At 51.0% G+C, this 23,810-nt stretch overlaps 1 protein-coding gene across 1 annotated transcript; it reads right to left on the bottom strand.

The window, feature by feature from the left end:
- Positions 1–898: 898 nt before the first annotated feature.
- On the bottom strand, positions 899–19,130 carry WNT9B (Wnt family member 9B). The gene is made up of 4 exons (XM_066204746.1): positions 19,045–19,130; positions 8,456–8,712; positions 2,357–2,622; positions 899–1,375 (listed from the first exon to the last, which is right to left on the bottom strand). Exons 1-4 carry the CDS (start codon positions 19,128–19,130, stop codon positions 899–901), a joined length of 1,086 nt encoding a protein of 361 aa, XP_066060843.1.
- Between the last annotated feature and the right edge of the window lie 4,680 nt (positions 19,131–23,810).

Genomic DNA, 23,810 nt, shown 5'->3' with positions numbered 1-23,810 from the left:
GTGGTTGCTTGATTGATTGATTGATTGACTGGCTGGGGGGAGGAGGAAGAGAGGTGCATAACTGGCACCTTCACCCTGGATCACCACCAATAAATACCCCCCTGTGAGGCCACATGCTGCAGAGGGGTGACTTCACAGCCCTCCGCTGAGTTCCTGTGGCTCAAACACTGTCACAGAGGCAATTCCAGGTGACCTGGAACTGCAAGGTTAAAACGTGGTTAAAATGCACCTGGAGTCCAATATCCAAACTACAGACCTGGGAGGTGATGGCCGTGAGCTCCCTTTGTTTGTAAACTGGTATTTCTGAGGCACAATTCTTGTGCCAAAGTGAGATGATTCAGCAGTGTGTTGGTGAGTTCACAGCAGGAAGGGCTCAGCCAGCTCCCAGGGAACGGCAATCCCCCACTGCCAGGGTCCTTTGGCCTCGGTGCGGGAGCACGGCTGTCCCTGCCACACCTGGAGCCAGCCTCTGCTTGTTGCCTCCCCGGTCCCTTCATTCTCTTCTCTGCAGGAGCCAGGGCACGAGCCCTCAGTGTCCCAATGTCACCACCCCAGTGCACTTCCAGGAGTGCACCTGAGGGCTGGAGAAGGAGGATATTCCCGCAGAGCTGAGTACGAGTTTGAACTTGAGGGACATTTGTGGCTGCATCAGGGTTTCTGCTGTCCCCACATGCCCCCCTCCCCCCCAGCTCTCTGTCCATCCTTCCCGACCCGACAAAGCCTCCGGTTTTCTCCCCTCATGCAGGGGCTCTCCCCAGGCTGGAGCATCTCAACGCCGAGGCTGGAGGAGCACAGCACGCGTTTGGTGCCCGCCTTTGCCCTCACCCCGGCAGCAGAGAACCGTGTCCCCGTCCCCACGCTGCTTCCCTGGCCTCGCCTCGCCCCTCGGGCGCTGTCCCTACTGCTTGCAGCTGTAGACCACCTCCTCCTGCATGCACTGCTGGCACTCCACGTAGCAGCACCACTGCACCTGGCAGTGGCACGAGAAGGTGACCAGGCGGCTCTGGGTGTTGTAGCCCCGGCCGCAGCACATGCTGTCGCAGTTGCCCTCCCGGGAGCAGGTCCTGCCCGCGGTGCCCAGGGAGTATTTGCTGGGTCGGCAGAAGCTGGGCGAGTCCTCCACGTACACCAGGTCGGTGGGCCGGGGCAGGGCGGGCTGCCGGGCCGAGGGGCCGTGTCTGTGCGGCCCCGCCAGCTCCGAGTGCCCCACGGCGTCGTTGCTGGTGCTGAAGACCTTGACGGCGTCGTCGTAGCGCAGCTTCAGGAGCCGGCCGATCTCGTGGAAAGGCGAGAGCTGCTTCCAGCACGTCCGGACCGCGCAGGAGCCCGACACGCCGTGGCACTTGCAGGTGGTTTTGAGGCCGTTCTTCACCGCCTGATGAGGAAGAGGAGTGGTGGTTATTACCTGCCAGGACCTGGTTCTGGAAGAGGCAACGCCTCCGATCGCAGAGAGCTGAAAGCAGTTCAGTTTTATTGGCATTATTTCTGTTCTATGGAGGAAAAAATATTCATAATCTTTTAAAAAATTATAATTAAAAGGTAAATAAAAATTTAAAATAATAATAAAAAATAAAATAATAATAATTAAAAAATTTTTAAAACCCACACCAAAGCGGAGGAATGGCTACAGAGTTGACAGGTGAGCCAGGCAGTGCATACCCTGAGGACAACCAGCTGAATACAAAATAAGTTCTTAAATAAGTTCTTATTAATTCTGTTTGGTGGAGTAAGAGTAGTCAAACATAAAGTGTTTGGAGTGTGGACATGAGTGTCTCCAACATGGTGGATTCCTTTTGGTATATTCAAATGAAGACAGTGCTCTAATTAAACAACCAGTTAGACTCAGTAAACAGAAGACAAGTGATGAGCCAGTAGCCTGTAACCTACAGGTCAAAATGCTCAATCTGATGGTGTCTCTGACCCAAACCTGTGACGTGGCTCGTTCCATAGCAAGTCACCAGCAGACTCATAATTGATCTCAAGAGTTTCAGTCTTTTATCAGCTTCACACATGCCACCAGCTCTGAGCTCCAGCTGTTGTCCAACCCCCTGTGGCCCTGGCATTACCCTTGAGTCATTCAGCAGTGGAGTTTCACAGCTGTCACTGTGCTGTGTCTCCCTGCCACCCACCCTGTGACCATTAGAGGACACAGGATGCTCCTCTGCCACTCAACATGCACCTCCTCACACAAGAGCTCAGGAGACTTCCCAGGGACTCTCAGCACCACAAGGCCCAGGACACAGGGGTGAGCAGGTCTGGTTTGTGAGCAGGGCAGTGAATACCCCTCCCACACACAGGACGGAAGACGTGTTACTGAGTCCAAAGTTCATCCCAAGCCTGCCAACGCAGCTCCTACCTTGATGCCCACATTGGTGTTGTGGATGTCCACCTTGGCCCGCAGGTCTTTGCCGATCCTCTTCTGGCCCAGGAACTTTTTCAGGAACTTGGTGCTGTACTTGAGGTTGTCCCCGCAGACGCCCCACTGCCAGGCCTTGCGGTTCTCCAGGCCCGGGGAGTCGTCGCAGGTGCAGCGCTCCATGCGGCCCGCGCTGCAGGCCCGCGCCAGCGAGTGCGTCAGCGCGGCCGACGACACGGCGTACAGGAAGGCTGTCTCCTTAAAACCTGCACGGGACACGGATGGGGAGATGGGAGGAGCAGGAAAGGCAAAGGCACCTCCCTGCCTGTCCTGCCTGTCCATAGACTAAACTGTGGAATCCTTTGAACCCCTCAGGGGAATCCCCAGGGCCTTGACCTGGAAGAATGCAGCACAGAGTCTGCACCTGGGCTGAAAGAAAAGATTTCCCCCGTGGTGCCCTGCAACACTGTGCGATCTACCCCAGTTCTGTTCTCCCCATATGCCCCCAGTTCTCGTGGTTTCTCCTTTCCCTGTTTCCCCAGTGGCTGTGATATCCCCTGTGGGATATACCACACGGTGGCCTGCCCCGTGTCCCCTATAGGGCACTGCCCTTTGCCCTGCCCTTTGTACCTGTGTATCTCCAGCACGGTGGATTTCTTTTGGTATATTCAAATGAAGACAGTGCTCTAATTAAACAATCAGTTAGAGAAGACAATGATAAGTCAGTAGCCTGTGAGGCCTGAGGCCCCTGTGCTCTCCAACCATTGGCCACTGACCCCTACTTTACCACTGAGCACCACATGGCCTTAGTCTTTTGTTCCTGGTCCACTTTGGCACGCTGGAATGGACCTTTGCTGGAATTTATCTTATAAAAGGCCCTTCTTGCCTCTCTTGGCTGAGCCAGCCATGGTGTGTGGGGTGTGTGGACTTGACTGCTTGGCCTGAGTGCCTCCCCAAGCAGCCTTTCCAAAGCAGATGCTTATTGGGAAATAGGTAGCAGCAACCACCATCTAAACCTCACGTTGCCACACTAAACCTGACCACAATGATTAGCAGTACCAAGAGACAAAACTCTTCTGGTGTTCTCACACTGTCCCCAGCAGAGGAACACAGACTGAAGTGATCGGTGCGGTGACGCCCCTGTTCTCAGCCATGACTGGTTCAATGTGGACAAGGGAGGGGTGGCAACAGACAAGCAGACTGGGGAAACACCCAACTGCAAAAAGTGACAGCCGCCAAGCTCTGTTTGCCCCCAGCACAGAGTTGATTGGTGCAATTATGGATCATTGAAATCATGTTGTGCCATGAAATCAGGAAATCTGCAGTAGACACTGAGAAAGTGTCTTCAAATCCAACCTGTTATTTAAAAATGTTTTTAATTGGAACTGTAGGGGTATTTTCTATGGAAAGTCTGCATGTAGTTGGAATGGGAAGGGTTCCATGTTGAAGGACATCTTGGCAAGAAGGAAAACTCACACACATGTGTGGGGTTTATGAATTGCCTGTAAATTGTCTACTCCCAGTGACTGTGGGGGTGTGTTCTGAAGCTGTTCTCCTCCCCAAAGCAGGATTGTAGCTTGGCTACAATCCCTGAGGTCATGGTGTGACTTAGACATTTCAACCAGGAAACAAAATACAGTGACTGAATGAAAATTTAGTGTGGAGACGAGATCAGGCAGGAATAGGAATATTGATATCCATGAGCTTCACAGAAGTTTCAAACCTAATCCAAACACCAAAATATTTTTTTTATTTATTTATATTTACCTCCTCTACTATTCAGCCCTGGGGGAAATTTTAATATTTTCTCTAGAGTTCATTTGCAGGAAAAAAAACCTATTTATGGGAAATTGCTTAACAAGTCCAAAATTTAGGAATTAGTGCAAGGAAGAGAGAGACAGGTGACTGATCATTAGCTCTGAGTGCAGGAATGGATAAGATCAGCCAAAATAGAAAAATTTTGGTTTATGGAAGATAAAGCACTTATACATCACATGGAAGGAAACATAATGAAGCAAACAAACATTCTACGTGGGAAAATTCCAAATTTACTTCCAAAACAGAAGAAAAATCTCTTTTCCCCAAAAATGGAAGAGAGAGAGACAACCACAGAAACTTGATCTAGACTTGCATTGAACCCTGCCTGGAGCAAAGGTTGGAAGCCACTTCTGGAATTCACCAAGTCCAACCCCAAATCTCTCCATCATTCTGTTCCCTCTGAGAATCCCCATCCAGCTGTAACAGTGGATCAGAACACTGAGTGCTGAGATGTGAGTGATGTCCACCATAAACATGACCAGGAGAGCAGGACAAAGAGTTCTCCTGATGGCTGCTAGCAAGAAGAATGAAAAATGTGACTAATCATGAACATAATGGAGAGGCTTCATTAGCAACTTCAATAGACGTCATAGGAGTTCTTTGGAATTGCAGAATTTTAGATAAAGATCTACCAACAGCATGGACATGAAGGGAGAGTTGGGGAAATATAGAGGAGACGAGGAGATCAACCAACAATCTGCTTCCTGCCTCTCCATTTTAGTTGCCATAACCACTGAGGCAATAATTTGCAATTTATCTTTCTGGTTGACGATCCTCTACAAAATGTCTCAGGGTACTCTAAAAACAATGAAAAAATGCCACCAAATCCACTAAAAGTTTTGTAAAAGCTGGAATGGGACGTGGTCAATGCAGACTGTGGACGGCAGCATGATGCTCACACATTTTCAAACAGTGTCTAACCCTCTCCAAAGAAGCTAAGAGAGGATAACTGATACTTGAGATCCTAAATATGCTAAATCATTCCAGCAGCCAATCTCCAAATGCTTGCCAGATTTCCAACATCCCCTCTGACACACTGATCCCAGAAGTGAGGAGAGCATTCCGGAGGCCCTTTCCCATGCCATGAGGAGGCAGCAGGCCCCAGTGGCTCCACAGCCCCTGCTAAATCTGACTTTGTGGATCACCACACTGCTCCTGCTATTTCAGATGCTTTGGTTTCCCCATGTAAGTCCTGGCCAGTTTTCAGCCCACTGGAAATCAGAGGCCGTGGCTGTGGTCAGGCCACTGCAGACAGCAGCAGCTGCAGATGCCCAGCAGACTTTGAAACATCTCCTTCTCCTTCAAACAAAGCTTCAACATCACCAGGCTGCCAAATGCTTGTCTGAAAAGTCCAAGATGATTCCCTCGACTTTGTCATGAGGAATCAATCACTATTTAATTGTTAATTCACAGAACAAATGAGGGAAGTTAAAGCTGTCCTTCAGCCCTGTGGGAAGTGTGGCAGAGTGGCAGAGCAGCTGCTGGAGCTGGATTTTCAGGAGGACACGCCACAAATGGCAGCCATCAGCTCAAAGGAGCACAATTTGGGATCTGAACAGAGGTTACTCCATGTGTCCTGCTAGCTCTCCTCCCACAGTGACAACAGAGCTCCTGTCACCACAGGCAGTGGGCCCTGGAGGTAATTCTGGGTCAGATCATAAAGATGCTCACATCTCTCTGAAAACAACAGCAAAATCAACCAACCAAGAAAAAGCTATAGAAGTACAGAAATATTTAGGATGGAAGGACTCTCGTGGTCTTTAGAACAACCTCCTGCTCAAAGCAGAGCTGGCTCCAATGCCAACTGCTCAGGGCTTTGTCCAGCTGACTTCTCCAAATCTCCCATCACGGAAATTCTGCGTCTGTGAGTCACCACTCTTCTGTTGTACCGTTCCTGGATTCCTCATGACAAGGGTGAAACCACTGCTGGAAGGTCAGAGTCCAACCAGCAGGAGGCAAAGGGATGGATTAAGGGATGGAAGGGTTGCAGAGAACTCATTTCTCAAGAAGGATTTTATGAGTGGCTGGGTCTGACCTCTTTGCTAAAGGTATTTATTTCCCCAGATCACTGAGTTGTTTGAGATGAAATCCTGCTTTACCTGACCTCCAGCAGCCCTTAATGGCACACCCAGGACACCAAAAGGTCATCACTGCTTTACATGTTTTTATAAAGACACCAACTGCCCCTGTGGAACAAGGTAGCTTGAAATCATTTAAACTCCAACTCTATCCATGGATCTTTAAAGAAGTGGAGGAGGAATGCAGGAGGATTTTGCATGGATCACTGAGGAGTAATAGCTGTCATAAGTGACAGTGGCCACAGAAAGGCTGCAGGTTATGCAAAAGGAGTTTCCCAGTTGTACCCAGAGAACTAGCAAGAGCAACAAATGGTGCAGACTGGTAAAATAAATCTGGCATTTCAAGAACCAGAAAACCCTTCACTTATTTTTTGTTTGTTTGTTTGTTTTTTGGCATCTCTAGAAGCAAAAAAGCACTGATGATCCAGATCAGTCACAGCAGTTTGTCAGTTGTGATTGCAAATTGAGTGTGGTTTTTCACCTGTTACAAAAATGCCCCATCTCACTGGAATGGACGTTTTTCACTCCTGCACTCTTAAGACCATTTAAGACTGCTGAAAATGTATTTTTCTTCATGGTTTCTATAGGACCATGAAGATACCAAATGATTTAAACATTTCAAAACCGCCTCATCACCACCTGGGTGACAGGGGAGAGTTGCATGACCAACAGTCTCCAAGAAAGTTCCAGCAAATGTCACAAACAGATGAAAAGTGGCAGCTGAAAGCATTCATGTTCTTTATGAAAGAAACAAACCCCTTTGCAAGCTAAAGAAAAATGAGAACTAATAATTGCTCCCAGCCAAGTGTCCTGTCACACAGGGGGTGCACACAGCATACTTGGCTGTATTAAATCATCATTTGATCCTTAAGATTGTGTAATAAAAGTTTTCAAACACTTATCCCCATCTGCCAAAACAGGTTTGAAATTACAGGTGATATTTTATTTTGTCAGTCAGGAGCCCATGGAAATGTTAAGGCATGCCACCGCCAGATAATTAAATGTTTTCCAGCTATTTGAAGATGAGGATTATTCAATTGTCATTTTCAAGTTCTTTGAGGTTGATGAAGGTGCAGATGTGAGAGAGACACTCAAAATGATCATGAACAGCTCCTTCCACTGCCTGCTAAAAATCTTACAGTAGAGCCTTGCAATGAAGAAAATCTGGTCTTGCATGTGCTGACTTAATAAAATATTAAGTTGATAGTTAATGTAATAAAAATTGATAATTTTAAAAGGAAACATTAAATAGTTTCGATCCCAATGTTAATTAAAATTAGTATTGATTTTCATCAAAATTAATATTGGCTTCTTCAGGTCCTTTTTTTTATAAACATTAAGTTGCTAAACATTATCAAAGGACTGAAACTCAATAAATCTGAAGACTGAAGCTTAGTAAGTGCTAATAGAAGTTATTGAAGGGCTGAAACTCTGTGACGCCCAGGCTTTGGTTGGATCAGGACACATCTGGCAAACCCTATATGTATTCTTTGGGAATTTTTATTAAGAAATAATTTCCTTGTCCATCTTCATTGTATTTTTCTCAAGCATTGGAAGGATTTATTATGTTCCCTTCTACCTCAAATCCGGACTTTGGATGATTCCTTCATCTAATGCATTTTGGGAAAATAAAAAACCAATGGATCTTCTGTCCGCTCTGCCACATTTCTCCAAATTCATGTAAAAGAGTCTTAGGAGAGATTTGTCGACATGCACTGAGATGTCTGTGTGCAGATAAATAGCTTTTTTAAACAGTTAACAGTTCCAATTTTGAAGTTTAAAATTTGAGTTTAAAACCTTTTAAAATTTGAGAATAACAGAGGTTTACATGCATGAATACCCAAGGCACTAAAGGGATTTTTTCCTTTCACTGTCCGCCGCCATCAAGCACTGACCGCGATTTCCCACAGCATCACCCCAGCTGAGGAGGGAGCTCAGAGTCTGGAGCTCTGCTGTCAGAGAAGCCACCAGCCAAGGATGTGAACCTCCTCCCACCCTCCAATCGCTGACAAACCATGCTGGGAAGATGAGGACAAGGCTTTTTTTGTGGCAAAGGAGCCCGACCTGCCCGGCTCCCATGTCTGGGTGAAACAGAGACCTCGGCACTCCCTGTGTGCTGCCTCGCTTTGCTCCCTGTGAGATTTACTTTGGGCCATCCCGGGGGCTGCAGCCAGAGTTTCCCTGCACACCAACTACCTTGTACCTCTCTTGAGCAGGCTGGGCCGGCCCTCCAGGCTGCAGTTCCAGCGCTCGCTGCGGAACTGGAACTGGCACTCCAGGATGCCCAGGCGGATCGCGTCCCGCAGCGTCTCGGCCAGCCCCGGCTCCCTCCGGCACAGCCGCTTCTGCTTGCGGGACAACTGCAGCAGCTCGCACTGCTTGACATGTCCCTTGCCCGGGCCAGAGCCTCCCGGGGCGCCCAGCGATGGGAAGTGGCTCAGAGCTTCTTTCCCGGTCAGCCTGGAAGGAAAGAAGCAGGAGAAGCCGTGAGTTATGAAAGACATCCCTGAGATCGTTCAGGGTCACGTTGGACCAAGACGTTTTGCCAGCGGCAGCTGAAGATTTCTTTGTTACAGGACATTTAAAAAACTTTCTAACTAATAGCATATTGCTAAAGTTTACAGATAACTTTTCTAACTAATCACTAAAAGCACATGTACACCTGCTTGAAACAATGCTTGCTTGTATGCTTTCTATTAACAATACAGAATATTTCATTATTAAGCTTAAAACCTTCTACTGCCTTGCTAAGTATATTTCTCTGCAGTCTTAAAGTCTATCCTAGCCAAAGCTAAAAACTCAAACTATTATTTCATGTCTTTGCTTACTATACTATTGTAACTTTTCTAGTTTCCAACTTTGCAGCTGCAGCTAGCTCCAAGTGATCTGCTCTTTCTGTTCCTGAGGCCTGCTTTCACAGCTCCCTGAAAATCCTCTTACCTTTACTATTTCCCACACTCTGAGCCACCCTGAGGTGTCCCTGCCCATGGCACAGGACTGGGTGGTCTTTAAAAGTCCATTCCAACCCACACCAGTCTGGGATTCTGTGATGATTCTAAGATCACCATCATGGAAAAGGTGAACTTAGGGTTGGATATTCAGGAAGCTGCAGGTGAGCATTTTACCAGCTCAGAAGATTCATCAGTACAGATTGATCAGATGTGGTATCCCATTCCCACCACCCACCAGGGCCAAGTCACAGACTCCCATGTGTGTTGTCACCAGCAGCCCCGTAGGAAGTTCTCTTGGCCCCAAGGAGAGAATATGACAACATCCATTCATGGGTCACAGCACAGCCAATGTCACACACAGAGCCCTGGCTGCGCTCACTGTGTCACAGCTCTGTGTGACTCCAAAAGGCAGGAGCCAGCTCCTCCCCAGGGTCTGTGTGCACTGCTACCTCATCCCACAGCTTGGAAAGGCCAGTGGGGGCATATTACCAGTGACCACCTTCCTCCACAAGCATGAGTATTGCTGGAAAACATATCCTTGCTGAAAAAAAATACAGGAAAGGTCAAATAAAATTGTCCTGCCAAAGCCAATGGCAATGCATTTGTGTTAATGCAATTCAGCTGAAAAATGTCACAAATATTGGAGACAAATGGTTTCACTTTCCATGGCAAGACAATATTTCTCTTGCAAAACTCCTCTTACCTGATATCTTCAGGATGCTTGAAATCACAGAGAAATTATTTTACTTTGGTGCAGGATTTGGGGGCTGCAAACTGGGAGCAGCACTGACCAGCAGTGTCACCTAATTCCCAAATCCAGACTCACAGAGAGCTTCAACCTCTGCCCCAAAAAAATGCCCAGACCAGACAGATCAGTGGAAATATTCTGGAACCTTTTTTTTTGGACACTTCTCCTTCATGATGGAGGATGCAAGTCAAGAGCTGCAGCTGTGATTTGAGTCCCCCCTGTACATTGTAGATGTGTAAAGTGTGTTCCTGAGCTGTTCCTGAGATATTTTCTAGACCTCCCTGTAGTCAGCCCAGCCTATCCAGGCACAGGAGTTGGAGCACAGTTCTGCTGACCTAACCTCCACAGCACCCTGTCCCCATTCTCACAGGAGCCCACAACCTCCAGATGTGCTCACACATCTGTATTTAACAACAAAGGCAATTAACTAACACATGGACTCACCCAGAGACCTGCAAACTACCCAAGAACCTTGGAACCCTTGTGGATCACACAGGGATTGAACCTTAGAAGCCAAGTGGATGAGAAGAATCTCTCCCTCCTGTTGTCACTGCTGAACTGGGGAACAGAAACAGGAGCCAAGAAATAAAGAGGCAATGCTGGAAAAAGAGACAGAGCTCTGGGGCCACGTTCAGCCCAAGAAACTCAAATTAACATGGCTTAATAAACTTCAGAGAACAGCTCAGACTGTTCTCTGAAACCCCAAACCCTGCCCAGAGGCTGCTCAAGGCAGACCTGAGCTGGAGGAAATGCCCTGAGGGACATGAGACTGACCTGAGGCACTGGGACCAGCCCATGATGAACCACCTTGAGAGCTTTTCCTGTCTCACCCTGGTGTTTGAAACCCAACACACCTTGGTGAACCAACCTGTGCACAGAGGTGGGATGTCCCTGGGAGCACAAGCACACACTGGGCACAAGCTCTGAAGCTCAAGAAGATCAAGATGTACCAAAATTTGCATGGGCAGGCTCAGAGATCAGCAAAAGTCTGATTTAGGGATGTTCAGACAGCACCCAACTCAGTGGGACAATGCTGGGCTCAGCAGAGGTGCTGCTGTTATATCAGAATAACAACCCTCACCCAGAACCTGGACTTTGCCTGGTAGTGGGATTCCAGCACTGACATCCCAAGAAAGTGCACTTGTCAACAAGTGGAGTGGGAATGTGGTTCCTCTCCCTTTGCCATGCAGGGTCTGTGCTCCCAGGCACCAAAGTTCCCCAAGTACCCGGCACAGAGAGGAGAAATAAGGAAGTGGGAGGTATCACTGAAGAGTTTAAGAGCCTGATACAACAGCACAAATCATTCACTGCTTGAAAGCACAGCTGCAATCTTCCCAAACTCCATGTACCAAACTACTGACTGCCCATGGGCCAACAGACCTGCCACCCATGCCAGGCATCCTACCTCCCCAAAATCCCCTCCAGGACAAAAAGGTCTCCTCTGTTGCCAGGATCTCCATCCTCATTTTAATGTCCTAAATTCCAGCTAAAACGTCTTTAATCCCTTATCAGGTATTTCAGACAGCAGCAGTGGCTTCACTGACTATTTAGAGCAATCATCTCCTTCCTAGGAAAGGTGTGATCAGCCCTGTGCCCTTCCCTTTCCCAGGGATGCAGAAGCAGCAGGAGTTCAGTACAGAGGCTTGGTGGCTCTGACTCCAGAGGAGTCAGTCAGAGGGTATGACCTCAAGTGGGAAAATCCAGAGAACTGCAAGATAACTGCTCACTCTTTGTTCTTGCCATTACACATGCTCATCCCAAGGGCCCAGATTATTGCCCAAAAATCCATGAATCCCTTCTCCTGGGGGACAGGCAGTGCAAAGCCAGAGCCATTGGGTGAATGTGAAGTCAGAAATTCAGCCCTTGAGCAGACACAGTTTCACTAAAGGCTGTGGAGCTGCCCCAGGTTTGTTGGGGGGGTTGATGAATTTTAAGTGGCAGCTGTAAGGACAAGACTGTGAAGTTTTCTGTAGCCCAGGGGTGTCTGATTCACATCCAGGTACTGACGCAGGAAGGAGAACGTGGTGCAAAGGTATTGCTGAAACCCGTGTGAAACAGAGAGAAGGTGGCAAAGGGATCTGCAAGATTTACAAGACATCTGTTGAATGACACAAACCAGGGATGAGCTGTCCTGGACAAGCTCAGAGAAGCTCTAAAACCAAAGTAGAACTTGTGGGCAAAGATCAAATACAGAACAGTGGACAAGCCAGATGTTCCTGTCTGCTTGGACATGTACAGGTGACAGACTTCCAAAATAGCTTGTGTAAGATAGGCTGGATACCTTCCACAGCTCCCACCAGGAGAAGAAGGAGTAGTAGGAGAACACAGGGCTGTGGAAGGAGGACTGGCCTCCAAGTGAGTAAAGATTATTCTGATCTCTAAAACAGAAGAATCAGGGGGAATCGTGATTATTTATTAATTGTTTGACTTAAAAAAAAAAAAAAAGGTTATAATTAAACTTGTTGCCCTTCTCAATGCAGGGCACAAGGAACGCTGAAGTGTCCATGTATTCATAAAAACCATGGAAGACAAAACCATAAAGGGACCATTTGACACAGGAAATTCTGGATGCACAGACTGCCAGAAGCTGGAAGAGAATTCCGAGGGAGCAGCTCAGTCTGCCACCCTACTTCTGTTCATGCTTTTGTCTTCAATTGGTTATTACCCAGTGCTGGTGAAGGTGGTGAAGCCACATCAACCTTTGTCCCGAGTTTTACAGTGCAAGGCAGGGATTATGTCAAGGATGTCTTTGGCTCACCAGTGGCCAGTGGGATTTGGAAGGTGGCATTGCCATTCTCCAGCCTCTGAAGGATGTTGGGTGCTAATATTTGTAGAAGAAAGGCACCATAAAAACCTTTGAAGAATTTGATTCCATTTCCAGAGCCATCTCAATAGGGCACAGCGAATACAGCCTGGGACCACACACAGAGATACTGAGTCTAATTCATCATTTTCACCATTCAAAGCAAAAGCTTCATGGGAAAAACGCTTCACAAGACTGGATCCAGCAACACTTTAAATTCAGAAAGAGATAATGCAGCATCCTACATAAATAGTTGGTTGCACAGGCAAACCTACTTAATATTTATTATTTTTTTATTGTTGTTGTTGAATTTGTGCAGTTACAACCCATGGAGTAACTTGGTTTTCCTCTTAAAAAAGGAGGTCAGAAATAACCAGATGGATAGAACACAGCTAATGAAATAAGCAGTAAATTGGTTAATCCAAAGTGACTGAAACTACCCAGAACACACCTTTCTGTGACAGTCTCCCTTGTGCAAACTCTCCCACTTGTCACCTGAGGCAGGGCAATGTCAGCAGGAAATAATTATATCAATTATATTAATAATTCCACCACTGTGGTTGAGGCTCCCAGGACCAGGAGTCTCACAGTCAGAGCTCCCAAAACTCATCTCTCACAGTCCTTTCAATTTAGACAAGCAGCAGAGGAATTCAAGGAGGTGCCCAAGGCTGTGCAGGTGACAGTGGCACAGCTGGCAGCAGAAGCCACCCTCTGAGCCAGGACAGCCACAGAGATTGCCCTCTGAGTGGAGGCTCTGCAGCCTCCCACCACAACTGTATTTTATCAGGGCAGAGCCAACACAGGATCTGATCAAGATCAGAGTATGCAAACATTCGTACAAGATTAAATGTAAAATATGCAGATATTTGCAGTCAGGCAAACTGCATCAGTTTAGATGATTTAGAGTTTATTATCTACAGATCATACAGCAAAGAAAGTGAACTCTTTGAATTAATGCACACCTGCTCACAATCTGAAAGAACAATAAGGATCTCCAACTTTATTTCTCTCTCCTTTTCTGTCTGAGCACTTTGCTAAATTCATCTATTTCCTTTAATCTCCTTCCAGCCACATTCCAGCTGCTTAAGAGACTTTTAATGAGAGCCTGTTCCTGTGCAATGCCCAATGTCCTCTGGATCTGAAAGGTCTTAAAAAACCAGTAAAAATATGCCTTTCCTACCTCTCCCAAGTAAGGAGAAAATCAAAGCAGCCCACAACAGGATTCCATATCTGATTTCAGGGGCCTTTCATGTTCCACAGGAATATCTCCACCCCACAGAGAGCTGCAAGAAGCCTTCAGGAAAGGCTGAGAGGATGTGGGACATGAGGGATCGATCTGCAGCGCACAGGTCCCCAGCTCCCCTCTGCCCCCAGCAGCTCTGTGAAACAGAGTTTTCATCCTTTCAGAAACAGCACAATTTAATCCTCCCCATTTGTCCCTGCAGAAGGGATGGCCTGTGAGTGTTGCACTGTTGTGACTGATCAGGATGGTTCCTCTGCTTTGTACCGTCACTGCCTGCAAAGGAGGTGGCAGAAATTCCCAGAGCATATAAACTATAAATCTCAATAATCAAAACTGAGATGTAACAGCTGATATCAAAGCTTTTCACTTTCCTCCATCAGAGTTGTCATTTCAGCCCCACGGGCAGGTGTCTCTATACCTGTTATCCTCCAGGTTTTCTATCAAGTTTCTACTCCTCACAACGAGAAAAAGCTTGAATTAAAACCTCAGATGAATTCACACAATGTTGTGAGTCAGAATCCTTTGAGATGGATTGTTTGCTGTTTGCTGCAAGCCCTGCCTGGGAGCAATAACAGATGATGTGTCCAGGTCCAGACTCATTTTTTTTAAAAGAATTCTCCTGAGGTTCCACAGAGAACAGGATATAAAATTCTTGCATCAGGAGAGCTGCCAGTTCGGGAGGAGAAGCAATAAGCAGGTCAGGCTCCTGCACAGGGCTCTCTGTCCTCACCTGCTCTGGGCTCTCACAGTCTGGACATCCTTGGTTTGGCTCCTTCCAGCTCCCAGCTCAGCCACATGGAATATCTCCTTTGGATCCCAATTCCAGGGCAGTTCCAGGGCTGATCCCAGCCCAGGGCAGCAACTGGGCCGTCATTACAGGGGAGAGCAGATTTGCAGTCTAACTCTGGACTGGCCACATTCCCCAGAGCATTCCTGGAATGAAACACTCAACACCCAGTGGGATGGGTTTTTAGAACCTGTGCTACACTGAGACAGTGGCTAAAGAGAGTCTGGGAGCTGAAGAGAATCAAAAAGCATCCACGAAAACCTTTCCCTCTGCAGTGCACCTGCAGCCCCACAGCCCCTCGGCTGTTTCACCACAGACTCCATCCTCAGTCTTCCCAAATCTCAGCTGAAAGTTTTTCCCTCTCCATTTCTGCTCTTTCTCTCCCTTTTATAATACCCCAGTATTCTGTGTGACTGAAAATGACAACAGTGATGCTGTGGCAAACCTCCCTGAAAGAGAGTTGGTCCTTCGAGGAACAATGATGCAGCCAGCAAATAATATCAGCATTTAATTATCAGCTCAACAGGAAGAGAAATAACCTCAGAAACCTTTCCAGGAGCACTCAGAACTGGACACCAGAGTCACTATTTGAGGTGTGTTTGGCCCATTAGATTTATCAGGGAAATGCTGCAATAAGAATACCAAGGAAAACAATGGAATGTGGGTAACTGGGCTAATGGGATGGAAACCAAGGCTTGCTGGACATCTCTAGAAGGATACAGGAGATGTGAGGACAGCTTTTTTTGGGCATGATCATATTTACTTTAAGGTATCATTTGACACATGATGCTGTTTCCAAAACTATGCAAGGCCCAGCTTCAATAGCTCTGCGAGTCACGTGCTCTTTTTTACCCTCTAACAGCCCCAAAAAATCCTTCCATCAGGAAATGAGCAAAAATTATGGCACTGGCTTTGATGGAGCAGAACCAGCACCAAATACAGATGCCATGGGCAGGTGAATCAAGAGGAGCTGTGAGCCCAGCCAGCACATCCTGTGAGATCCCAGGCACCTCTGCAGCCACCACAGGTATGTCAGGATGAGCTATGAAGAAATGTGCCCGTGGAGCAGGGGCCAGGCTGGCCCATGGATGAGACACGTCCCAGCCTGTTCCACAGAGGCCTCCCCAGGAGAAGGCTTTGATCAGGTTTGGTACTTCCACCTTCCCACCAACCTCCTACCTGGGTGGGTCTGCTCTGGATTCTGCCCTGGGAGAAGCTCTTTGCCCTCCAGCACATCCTAAATGCCTTTTCACCTTGTCAAACATGAACAAGGAGACAACAGAGGAGGCTTAGAGCTTTTAATGAGGTCTGGAGACATTCCCACCACCTGAGGAGCTGAACATCCTGAGAGGAAAAGCATGAAAAGGAGGGAATGCTTCACACGAGGCTGCAGGGTGGGGGAGGATTGAAGCAAATGGGGGAGCCAAAGCAGCACAAAGGGAGTCAGGAGGTGAGGACACTGGACACTCCTGGATTCCTGCATGCAGAGCGCCAGGCAAGCCCAACACAACCCCAACAACAGCCAGGCCACCTTTCACACAGAGCTAATTTCCTCTCCCAAAAGCAGGCTTTAATTTACCCCCATGGACCCAGCAGCAGGAGTTCAGGACCTGCTCAAGCACAGCCACAGACACCAGTGAGCCAAGAGCTGCAGGTACTGGGAATGGGGTCGGAGCTCTGCCCACAGCTGCGGGCATTTAAAAGACACTCCCCTTTGTCCTAAAGCCAAAATACAAAGACGGCTTCCCCCTGCCAGAGGGCAGGAATGGATGGGATATGGGGAAGGAATTCCTCCTTGGGAGGCTGGGGAGGCCCTGGCACAGGGTGCCCAGAGCAGCTGTGGCTGCCCCATCCCTGGGAATGTCCAAGGCCAGGAGGACAGAGCTTGGAGCAGCCTGGGATAGTGGAAGATGTCCCTCCCTTGCAGAGGGTGGGACTGGGTGACTTTAAAGGTCCCTTCTAACCGACCCCATTCTGGGTTTCTCTGAATTTATCCATTGTAATGCTGTGCTCACTCTGGCAGAACTGTTTTCTCCATTTAAAGGTGAGCTGCATCTTTGCCAGGCCCTTGGACCATTTTTGCTGGACTACCCCACACACTTCATGCTTTACCTTTGCTCTGATGGAATCAAACTTGGCATTTCCTTCACCCTTTGAACCAGCAATACTTCACCTTTGCCACATCCACAGCAGAAAGGGCTCAGGTCCTGTCTCTGCATGTTGCCACCCAGGAGCCTCCTTCACTTGTTCTTACATCTTTGCAGGTTTTCTCCTTTAAGTGTTTGGAAAACCAGTATTTGCCACATGTGCCTAGGTTCCTCCTCTTTGGCTAAACTTAGAAGCAGACCACTGACCCAGGGTCCCCAGTCCCGTCCTGTTCAGGAATAGTTTAGGTGTGAGATTGCTTTTCTCCCAAACCAAGCCACATCAAACATTCATTTCTAAAATATTCAAGTTCCTCTCGAGTCTATCAACTCAGTTTTGTGTCTGAAAGCACCCATGTATCACACTGCTCATCAGCACTAAACTCACTGACTTTTTAGACTTGGGTTTCTTCTTTTGACTTTCAGATGAAGAGGTGAGAATACACAGGACACACCTGTGTCAGACCCTTCAAGGGAAAAAACCCACATTGAAAATTAAACCCACAGCCTCAGATCCTGAGCTGTGCATGGTCAAGAGGCAGCACACACAGATTTCATGTGCCCAGAAAGCTGCTTGTGCCAAATAAATCGTTGACACAGAGCAAAGGATCACTCAGGTTGCTTTAACAGAGTCCAGCTTGAGCAGTGGTCAGTGACAGCTCTGTGTTGTTATCTGGAAGGGCAGCACAAACCCATTCACTTCCACATGCACATCCCTGTGGCTGGAAAGCCAAACTCTCCCTGCAGCCCAAGCCCTTCATGGAGAGAGTGCTGACAGGCTCTGAGTGACTGGGAAAGGGGAGCCCCCCCAGCAGGGGCTTCGGTGTGAATTAGGCTGAATGATACAATTAATAAATTTAAAATCCAGATGATTTAAGGAAGCTTTGCAGCAGGAATGAAATACCAGTGGTGTGCTAGGTGAGAAGTGCCAAGCCAGCAGACACTTCCCAGCAAATGCAGAAAGAAGAGTCTGGCATGTGGTGGGAGGATGAGTGGAGAGGGAACAGGACCCTCCCCGTGTGCAGGGCAGCACAGACGAGTCCTGAGCGCTACAGTCACTGTATTACAAATGCTCATGTCTGTTCTACCCTCACTGATATGTGCACCAACAGCTCTGCTCACCATGAGAGTCTGCAAATCCTGCCTGAGGAGCAGCTCACACAGAAAACAAGACAAAATCCCCCAGAACACCCTGCATGGGGAGTTCTGCATTGACCCAACCTGTTGCAAACCCATCTTTGCCTTTATCCCAAGCGAACTAAAACCCGAGGGGACGACACAAACGCAGGGCCAGCCGTGCCCAGGTGAATCTGATCCTGCAGTGTCCCGGGCTGGAGCAGCAGCTCTGCCTCCGTCCCTGGGCTGGCTTTCAGCCGTGGAGCCCCGCAGCACCTTCACGTCCCCCATCCCTGCCTGTCGAGCCCCGGGTCGCTGTGGCAGCCCCATCCTCCCACCTTGTCCGCCAGGGAAGCAGCGTGCAGGGAGGGATCGCTGCCAGCCTCTCCCGGGGCTGGTTCTCACCCCGAGCACACCTCAGGGCGATAATCCACTTTTGCTCCCAGCCCACAGAATCTCCCACCCGTTTCCACATCCCGCTCTTGCACGGTAAATCCTCTCCTGGTGCCCTCTGTCCGGGCTCGCCGGGAGCTCGGGGAGGCTCCTGTGACTCCCGCACCCCGTGTCCCCTCCCCGCACCCTTGTCCCGCCGGGACGGTCCCCGCGGTGCCGGGGCGGTGCGGGGGATGCGCCGGGCGCTGCAGGTGCGCGGCTCGGCCGGGAGCCCCTCGCAGCGACGGGGACGTGCCCGGGGACCGGGACCGGGAGCGGGACAGCCCCGCGGAGCCGCCGCCGCCCCTCCGCAGAGCATCCGCGGGGAGCTGCGCCCGCCCGGCCCCGGCGCTGCCCCACGGACACTCCGCGCTCCCTCCCGGCGCTGTCCCGCGGACGCTCCTGCTCCTCCCCGGTCCCGGTGCCGGCCCACGGACACCCCGAGCTGCCCCACGGACACTCCGTCCCCCCGCCCCGGGTGCCGGTGTCGCCGCACGGACCCTCGCGCTCCCCCCGGGTCCCCGGCGCGAAGGCGGCGCCGGGGCCGGTCCCCGCGGGCGGTGCTGACCCGAAGTAGGCGGCGGCGGGCGGCGGCGGCAGGAGGAGGAGGAGGAGGAGGAGGAGGATGCGGCTGAGTTTGGCGGCGGAGCGCATGGTGCGGGCGGTGCCGGTCCCAGCTCGCTGCGGGCCGCCCGGCGCCGCGGCTCTTTAAGCGGGAGGCGGGGCGGCCCCGTCCCGTCCCGTCCCGTCCCGTCCCGTCCCACCGCCGCCGGGAACCCCCGGGGCTCCCTGGGGACCCGCCGCCCCCCAGCCCTCGGGGACGCCGCTCCGGGTCGCGCCCCGCTGGGTCCTTCCATCCCCGCCAGGTCTCTCCATCCCCGTGGGGTCCCTCCATCCCTGCGGGGTCTCTCCATCCACTCGGGGTCACTCCATCCCTGCCGGGTCCCTCCACACCCGCCAGGTTCCTCCATCCCCTCGCGTTGCCTCAATCCCGGCAGGATCCTTCCATCTCCGTGCGATCCCTCCATCCCCCTGGGATCCCTCCATCCCCCTGGGATCTCTCCATCCCCCTGGGATCTCTCCATCCCCGCGGGATCCCTCTATCCCCGCCGGATGCCTCTGTCCCCGCGGGATCCCAAGGTGACCCTCTGTGCTCCCAGACCGTGGCGGGACTCGGTGGGGCTCAGCAGAGGCTCCGGGATGCCCGGCAGTGCCCCATGGAACCGTAGCTGTGGGTGCAGCAGGGGAACATCCCGTTCCCAAACCTCAGCGCTGCCTTCGGGCAGTTGTTTGGAAGCGTCAGGGAAGAGGTGAGGAGGCACCTGCTGTGCCCGGGCACCCAGCAGCCCCCAGCACATCCCTCCTGCTCCAGCTCGCTGCTCATGTTCATGGATGTAGATCCCAGAGCACGGAGCAGCTCCCACGGACACGTGTGACCAACCATGCATTGCACAAGTGACATCTCCCAGAAATGCCGGGTGAGGACCCTCTGGAGGTCTCCAGACAAACCCAGGACAGGCAGGTGTCAAATCTAGGCAAGGATGGCTGTGACTTCGTCCAGGCAAGGATGGCTGTGACTTCGTCCAGCCAAGTCCTGCAGGCCCCCAGGGATGTCCATCCCCACACCTCCCTGGGCACTCATCCTGCAGATGCACAACCCTCCAAGGACGGGGGTTTAACACCAGCCTGATCCTCCCAAGTGCAATTACACAAACCTTCACAGAGGGACTCAGAAGCAAATTTCCAGAACCCAAGAGTGGCCATTGGGATAAAGATGTGATGCCTGCCCTCTGAAAACACTCCCACAAAGTCCCCGGGCTGTGGAGCCACACGTGTGGAGGGGTCTGGACAGGCAGGTGAAACCAGCCCCCCCAGGCAGTGGGTGAGAAGGGCTCTGTGCCGAGCTGGAGGTGCCCTGGTGCAACTCCCACCCCCTCCAGACCCCGGGTACCTGGGAGGTGCTCTGCAAACAGCACAGAGGTGTGTGTGAGGCTGAGAACACCCAGCACTTCCCAGGGATTCCCAGCAGAATCCTGGGGTGCCTCAGGATGTGGAGGATAAAGATCTGTTCTCTACTGCTGGGACCAGTGCTGCTCTCCAGTCTGCACCCGGGCTTGTCCTTTTTGTTTCTGACACTTCCCCAGGGCAGAGCAGCCCTCAGCCCTGTCCCTGGCTGCCAGAGATGAGCTCTCAAGGACTGGTGATTTTAGGGGGTGAGGGATTGAGGTAAGCAGGGACAACAGGAGCAGTCACCATCTCACTCCAGTCCTGCTGCAGGAGGCAGAGGGAGCCCTGCTCTCCTCCCGTGGCCTGTCCTGAGCTGGGCTGTGCCCCCTGGCCCTGGTGGCACAGGAGGTTGAGCGGGGCTGTGGTTTGGGAAGGGAAGCAGAGGAAGGTGCATGGCTGAGTGTCACAAAACTCTGTAGCTTCATGAAGGGGATGAGAAGGGAGTACCAGATACCGTGGAAAACGGGCTGAAGAAGGGCAGTGTAACTGTTCCAGCCCTTTCAGAGTTCCCCAACACCCAGGTCTGCCCCAGGGCCCTCCTGACTTCCCATAAACTGCTCAGCTTCAGCCTCATCTCAACCTTGTTGCCCAAATATTCAGGGAGCAGCAAAGTTCCATTTCCCCGCCCCTCTGAAAAGTTCTTCCCCTTCCCTGCCCTAGGCAGGGCTCATCAGGTGAGACACAGAGATTTGCTGATTTTGCCACCCCTGTTCAGGGATGTTTGTGTAAGAAACATTTTCAATGCCATTTTTCAAAGGATCACAGAATGCTTTGGGTTGGAAGGGACCTTACAGCCCACCTCATTCACCCCCCTGCCATGGGCAGCGACACCTTCCACTAGACCAGGTTGCTCCAAGCCCTGCCCAGCCTGGCCTTGGACACTTCCAGGGATGAAACCTTCACATTTTCCAGTGAATTGTATAGGAATGGCAGGGAGAGGGGGTTGCTTCTGATAACCCTGTCATTTTTTGACTCACTTCTTGCTACCACAACATTATGCAGAGGATACAAGCCTAGGCATCAAGGAATTGTGGACACCAGCATTTTCTGAGAGGACCTCAGGGAATGCATTTGTACATCTGCGAATATTTTTCAGCCACAGTGCCAAGGTGTCCCCAGGCAGATCCTGGGAGAAGCTCAGGAAGAGGGCAGCCCCCTGAGAGTGGGACCAGGTGGAGAGCAGCACACCATGGTCCCCAGTGTCACATCCAGGCCTGGATGTCTTTGGCAGGGAAGGTCACAGCGCAGCCTCTGCCCTTCTGCTGGGACTTGCTCTGCAGATCCATGTGCTCTGGAGCACCACAGTCCCAATGCTTTGGGTTCTGGAGCAGCCCAGGTCCCTGTTCTCAGACTCTGGGAGAAGCTGTGACACCCTCAAGCCCCTGCTGGGTGCACCTCAGTGTGTCAGGGACCTGCCAGGGTGTGTTCTCGCTGTGCTGCCTGGGGAAGGGAGCACTTCTGGGCAGGGCAGGGCTCCCACAGCACCTCTGCCAAGGCACCAGAGGGAATGGGAGGGGTGGTGGCTCTGGGCAGAGCTCTGGAAGGTGAGGGGCTTCCAGTAGTTCTGGAAATTCTTTGGAAGCCCAAAACTGCTCTGCCCAACACACAGAGCCCCAGCAGAGCTGTGAGGCCTCATGGAGGAAGGAAAGAGTCCTGGACCCCACAGGGCAGTGCAGCTCCACCCAGACCTGCTGAGGAAGGGTGGAGGAGACTGGCCAGGACCCAGGTGATGAACTGCAGAGGACAAACCTGTGCTGATGTTTGAACCCTTCCATCCTAGACAGGGAATTCCAAAGACAGAGAAGCTAACGAGGGGCTGCCAAGGGAGGCAGTGGAGCAGAGGTGGGGCAGAGGCCCAGACACCTCTCTGGTGCCACCTGGGAAGTGTCTCTGGTGTGAGCAAGGTGTCTTCCCATACAGTCTGGAGGCCACATTTTCACACCTCTGGCAGTGCCTGTTCATATTGGAAGAGTTACGGTTGGCAGGATACATTTTCCATTCTGGCTGGTGTGAGGGAGGCAATTCTGAGCAGTGGAAGTGTCTGGGGGCAGGTGGGAGCTACAGGGCAGATGGAGGAGCAGCCACAGTCCCTGGTGTTACAGCTGGGGCTGACTGTGCCCATCACAGCCCAGCTGAAGCCGTGTCTGCACTGAAGAGCTGCCAGCAGAAAAGGCTGAGCTGTTGGGTGACCTGAGCACACTCTGAGGCCGTGGAGAGGCTCTGGGACCTGCCCTTCTTGGTCCTGGTTCCTTCTGCCAGCAAAGGGGAGCCTGGCAGAGGTGTTGGGCTAAGGAAGGACAGCCCTGGCTGTGCCCTCTGCTCTTTTCATGGCAGGACAGCTGGAGATGAGATGTGCAAGTGACAGTGTGTGGGACAATGTGAGCGCTCTTCTTGTCCCCAGACCTCTCTCCCTTCTTGGATTATTGGGCAGCTGCTGTAGCAGGGCCTGAGCCCACAGTTCCTGCCTGGCAGGAGCTGAGAGAGCCCAGCGTGGCAGGGGAGGTGTCCAAGCAAGGAGGAAGGAGCACAGCCCTGGAGTTCTCTTGGGGAAAATCCAGTGAACCTCGGGAGTCTGGTCGGCCAGTGAAGAGCTGGGTCAGAAGGAGGATAAAGAGAAGGTGAGTTGGTGTCTGGAGAAAAGAAGATGTCAGGAGAGACACCAGACAGACCTGCAGGAGGACAAGGTGGTGGAGCTGGGCACGAAGCAAGTCCAAGAGCAGGAATGTGAGTGGCTCTGGGCTGCCTCAGGACTTTGTTCCAACAGCTCAAAGGGAAAAGGCTTTGCCAGAGGCAGGGCTGAGGCTCAGGTGTGCTGAGGACTCTGGGGAACGAGGCTGTGATTCATCAGGAGAGAGGAAAACTGGTGAAAATAGGAAGGCAGCAGGAGTACCTGAGAACCTGTGGAGGTCCCCCCAAGTGGGTGAGACTGCTCTCACTGCTCCACTGCACAGTGCAGGGCCAGGGCTCAGGCTTTGCCATGGAGCTCCCAAGCCAGGAAAACCTAGGAGGGCCTGGAGGAAGAAGAGTTGTCTTCTGTCCTGGCAAGTTCCTATACCCCAATTCCTGGGGTCGTGCTCCAGGGCTTGTCATTGTAGATGCCTCTGCAGTTCAGCTGTTTTATTTCAGAGCTGATTTGATCCGTGCTGGTTTGACAGCAGGTTTAGGGGCATTTCCCAAGGCACAATGGCCACGTTTCTTCTAAAGCAGATCCTTTCTGAGCCAGCTGCTTGTTGCTCTGTTCGCTGTGCCGTGGCCATCTGGGCAGGTACCTGTATCAGCAGGGATTTCACACCTACAGGTCACACGGGGGTTTTATCTGGGGCGTTT

The sequence above is a fragment of the Chamaea fasciata genome, unplaced genomic scaffold, assembly GCF_029207755.1.
Source record: "Chamaea fasciata isolate MVZ Bird 193981 ecotype frontalis unplaced genomic scaffold, bChaFas1.0.hap1 SCAF_27, whole genome shotgun sequence".
NCBI classification, from domain to species: domain Eukaryota; kingdom Metazoa; phylum Chordata; class Aves; order Passeriformes; family Sylviidae; genus Chamaea; species Chamaea fasciata.
Note: the sequence above shows the minus strand (reverse complement) of the source record. Positions and strands in the feature narration are given on the sequence as shown.

Coding starts and splice junctions, on each gene's coding strand:
- WNT9B (XM_066204746.1), bottom strand. CDS start 19,130: ATGCGCTCCGCCGCCAAACTCAGCCGCATCCTCCTCCTCCTCCTCCTC. Junction 2,623..8,455: donor GCCCAGCCTGCTCAAGAGAG/GTACAAGGTAGT, acceptor TGTCCCGTGCAG/GTTTTAAGGAGACAGCCTTC. Junction 1,376..2,356: donor ACACCAATGTGGGCATCAAG/GTAGGAGCTGCG, acceptor CTTCCTCATCAG/GCGGTGAAGAACGGCCTCAA.